We start from the raw sequence: 4,176 nt of genomic DNA on the forward strand, positions 1-4,176 counted from the left end.
TCATAGTTTTTTTTTTGGTTGGTTGTTTTTTCTCATATTATCATATAAGAAACACGAAAAATGGATTATTTATTAAATAAATGCCTCCGCATGATTAAAATCTATGTAGCACCGATACGACACGCGACACGTGACACGACACGACACGACACTCCGACACGTCAATCCTAAAAAATTATAGATTTCGACACGTTTTAATATTAAATAATATTTTTAATTTATATAGTGTATATTTCATTTAATATTTAATAATTTAACAAAAAAATGAAACTAAATTAATAATACCCATCAACACGTTATAAAGATGGAAGCTTTAATAAAAAAAATAAGAACTGGGATGAGAGAGGGATATAATATCAGATAGAGAGATCAAATCATATTAGAGAGATTAGAGAGAAGAAGAACAACAAGAGCGTGATAGGAATTGACAACAATGATACTGAGATGATCTCTTATCTACTTAAGGGGAAAAAAGACAAAAAAATAAAATTGATATGATCAGGTGGAAGCTTTATTAATATATTTTAACTTTTAAAAAAAATATAATTTCTTTTTAAAAAAAATTAAAAAAAAATTACGAAAATGCCATTTGACCGTGTCGGACACGGTCAAATTCGCGTGTCGGAATGGTCAACGTGTCGAAAAAAGTCAACCGCGTGTCCGACACTGTGTCGGAGCGTGTCGCCGTGTCGGACCCGACTCTTCCTGTTTTTACAAGTGTCCGTGCTTCCTTGATTAAAACCATAGTAGTAAGACCAGGAGCCGAGTCAGAAATTTTATTGTGGAATAAAAAATTATTATAAAAGGTGGCTTTGCAATAAATTTTTTGAACTTTTTTGACTTTTAATCTAAGTTTGGAAATTATGTAAATTTATTTATGTGGAAATGAATGCCCCTTTGGGGCTATGCCCCTCCCCATTACAAAAAAAGAAAAAGAAATGAATGCCCTTATTATTATTATTACTATTATTATAAGGATTATGATAAGACTATTTTAAAGTAATTCCAAATAAGGGTGCATTCATTACTGATTTAATTTGAAGTGTATTGTAATTTAACTCATTAAAATCTACTAGCAAATATACCCTTATTAGCTCATTTTAGAGTTCTTTTTTCAATAACTAATTTGTGAAAATTTTCTAACAACAATAATTGTTTCCTTTGAAAGTCATACATTCACGATGTTTTGGTTCTTGTTGCTATAGTTTCTTTGGTCTTTACTTGGATAGCCCTACAAGTATAATTGTGAAACTAATCCCTCTAGTTAGGGTTGGTGGTTAGATAAAGTTCTCCCTGAAGTAGCAATTTTAAGACTCAGACCCCTGACATAACAAGTAATATTCGCCTAGGATCCCAGTTTACTTCTACTATTACAGACCCTGTTGTGTTGTTTTTGTTATAATTTATTAGCGTGAAATTTATAATTAAAATAAGAAAATAATGTATTGGCTTTATAATAACGAAAAGCAAAAAGATTAGTCCAAGAGCTCTACATATCTTGTTCGTGAAGGTCCTAAGTCCTAACTATTTATATAGAGACCGAAGTATAAGAAATGAACCCAAGACAAAGTATTAGCAGGCTGGTCCACAGGAAGTAAGCCCAACTCCCCAATCAAAGGCCCAAAAGCCCAAGAAGTTTCATACACAGGCTAAATAGTTAAATGCTCATCCCATTAAGAAATCATTTCTCTTGTTTATGTTATCCCACATCAGAATGATTTATTAAAATAAAATTATAAGATTGTGTTTGATGCACAATGGGAAAAAGAACAAGATACGAGGGAAAAAAATCATCAACAAGGTCATTCATTGACAATAACAATCACTGAAAATGTTGTACACCTAACAACTAATGAAAAAAAGAACAATATCTCAGTTGGCAAAAACAATCGCTTTGTTAGTATCCATCTCTTCCACTAGCTACTACCTATTTTTCTTTAACAATTCAAGTACAATTACAATTACAAATGGAAAGAAAATTTTCTCTAAGGGAACATAGAAGGGATGGTAATCAAAGTCAAGATACCAGGCCCTGCCATTTTGCTGTCACACAGAAGCCTCTATCCTAGGCTCAAATGAAAAGGCAGACATGAAATCTATGACTTGGCCATTTATGCAACAGTTTGGCAATTCAACCCAATTGTTGGTCTCCAAATCACACAGAACATAAGTACATAACTCAGGGGAGTTCAAGCATATAAAGATCTGGTTGGCAGCCCCAACACAGTTAATATCTGCCTTTTTTCCAAACCACTCATGAGAATTTGCTGCAGGCATTGCTGCAATCTGGTGCCAGCCTCTATTAGCCTCATCATATTTCCACACCCTAAGAGTTGCTGTTTCCAAGAATTCTGATAACAAAACAACTAGCATCTCCCCATTACACTCCACAACATCAATGGAATACTCACTGAAAACAGGCAATAACCTGGGGTACTCAAAGAAGCACTTGCATGTCAAATTGCAAGCTACTACTGTCCCTGAGGAGCTAAGAAAATGGACAAACTCCTTGCCATCTTTTTTAGTAATAACTGATGAATATTGCTTAGATGGGCTTCTCTGCATGTTGCTTGCCACCACAGTTCCAGCTTTGCTAAGGAAGTATACAACATTGTCATCAGTTGAATCATATTCCATGGAATTATCATCAACCTTTCTCCTCATTGCAGTCTCATCTTCCCAACAGCCAGAAATTGAATTGTAGACCTTAAACATAAGATTTGGAAGTTCTCCAAAGACTAACACAATTTTGAAGGAGAGTTGGTCTTTGGAAGTTGTGCTCATCACAATGGCATTGAGAGGTTGATGTTGTGGGGCAAAATGGAGTGAAGGGAGTTCACTACAAGATCCTGTCACTGGATTGCTTACAATGAAGTTCCCTGATAATTTACGGTAGCAAATCAAGCCACCAGAGGATGCAACCGGCATGCAACTTCGGTTAGATTCTTCATGCAGAAGAGAAGGGTGATTGAGCCTTTTCCAAGTTCTTTCAGCAGAGTCAAAGATAACAGATTGGTTGAGATTAGGAGCAACCATAAAAAACCAAGGATCCCGTGAAGGAACACGAGAGCATGCTAGCTTGAAACTGGAAGAAGCAGCAACTGATTTCCATCTTTTACACACAGAAGTAAGGCGAAAGAATGTGGAAGTTGGAAGCCAAGAAAGTATCCTCTCGAAGAGATCTTCATTAAGGTCATCTAGAGAAAAACTGTTGAAGAGTAGATTATCTCCATTATCTGGTGACTTTCTCTTCAAACTTACACTTCGGCCATGCCCATCATCACATTCCATTGACAAACAATTTGGAGAAAACAACTGCAGCAACAAGGGAAGAAAATGTTATCAAGAAATCAACTTTTCCATTTTCAAAGACTATTACTAATCTTAGAAGACAATGAAAGTGCATGAAGATTTCCAAATTGAACAATATTTATATATATTAATATTCTAAAAAGGAAGGCCTCAAGAATATCAGACCCCTCGTTCCCTAACCCCTCTTCTAGTGACATTATTTCTTATTCTTCCCTGATAATTAATTTCTCAACAACATCATATGATTCTCTTCAGCTTTGCAACAAAAAATTGCAACGCTTGATGAATTCTCACAACCAATTGAAGCTGCAGAGTTAGGAAACTGTTAAAAGACCCTCGCAGGATAAATAAATCAGCCCTTTAGAAACAAACATGAAAGCTTGAGAAAACCCCTTCTTCTGTCAGCTTCAACAGAACTACATATTTTATTCCCTAAACCCACTTTCACACTTTTCTCTGAACCTCAAACAAAGAATGGAAAAGAGAAATCTTGAAGTGAAATGAAACACCAAATTGAAAGGGTTCAGTGAACAATAATATAATAAGCAAGCAAGCAAGAAATAAAACGTACCTGGTAGAACAGAAACTGGTGCTTTGTAAAGTGGATAGGGAAACAAAACAACAACACAGAGTGACAGTGTGGGAGAATACACAATAGAAGAGAATAGACAGAGCTGGGGTTGGAGGATGTGTTTAATATGGGTGATGGGTGATGCGGGAAATCCACAAAAAAGGGAAAGCAAGCTGAAACAGTAGGAAGTAAGGTAGGAAGCTTCGTTCGTTGGAGTTGAATGGTTGACACTTTGACACTGTCAGATTGCATGACATGACATGGCAATGGCACACACGGGTTGCCCAAATGTC

The 4,176-nt window shown here is 35.8% G+C and overlaps 1 protein-coding gene across 1 annotated transcript; it reads right to left on the minus strand.

The window, feature by feature from the left end:
• Positions 1 to 1,993: 1,993 nt before the first annotated feature.
• LOC133317163 (F-box only protein 13-like) lies at positions 1,994 to 3,976 on the minus strand. The gene is made up of 2 exons (XM_061518997.1): positions 3,884 to 3,976; positions 1,994 to 3,315 (listed from the first exon to the last, which is right to left on the minus strand). The coding sequence occupies exon 2, from the start codon at positions 3,289 to 3,291 to the stop codon at positions 2,047 to 2,049; it is 1,245 nt and encodes a 414-aa protein (XP_061374981.1). The 5' UTR covers positions 3,292 to 3,315; positions 3,884 to 3,976; the 3' UTR covers positions 1,994 to 2,046.
• Positions 3,977 to 4,176: the final 200 nt, after the last annotated feature.

The sequence above is a fragment of the Gastrolobium bilobum genome, unplaced genomic scaffold (genome assembly GCF_033153095.1).
Source record: "Gastrolobium bilobum isolate Gb01-03AN ecotype WA unplaced genomic scaffold, APGP_CSIRO_Gbil_v1 utg5255, whole genome shotgun sequence".
NCBI lineage: Eukaryota > Viridiplantae > Streptophyta > Magnoliopsida > Fabales > Fabaceae > Gastrolobium > Gastrolobium bilobum.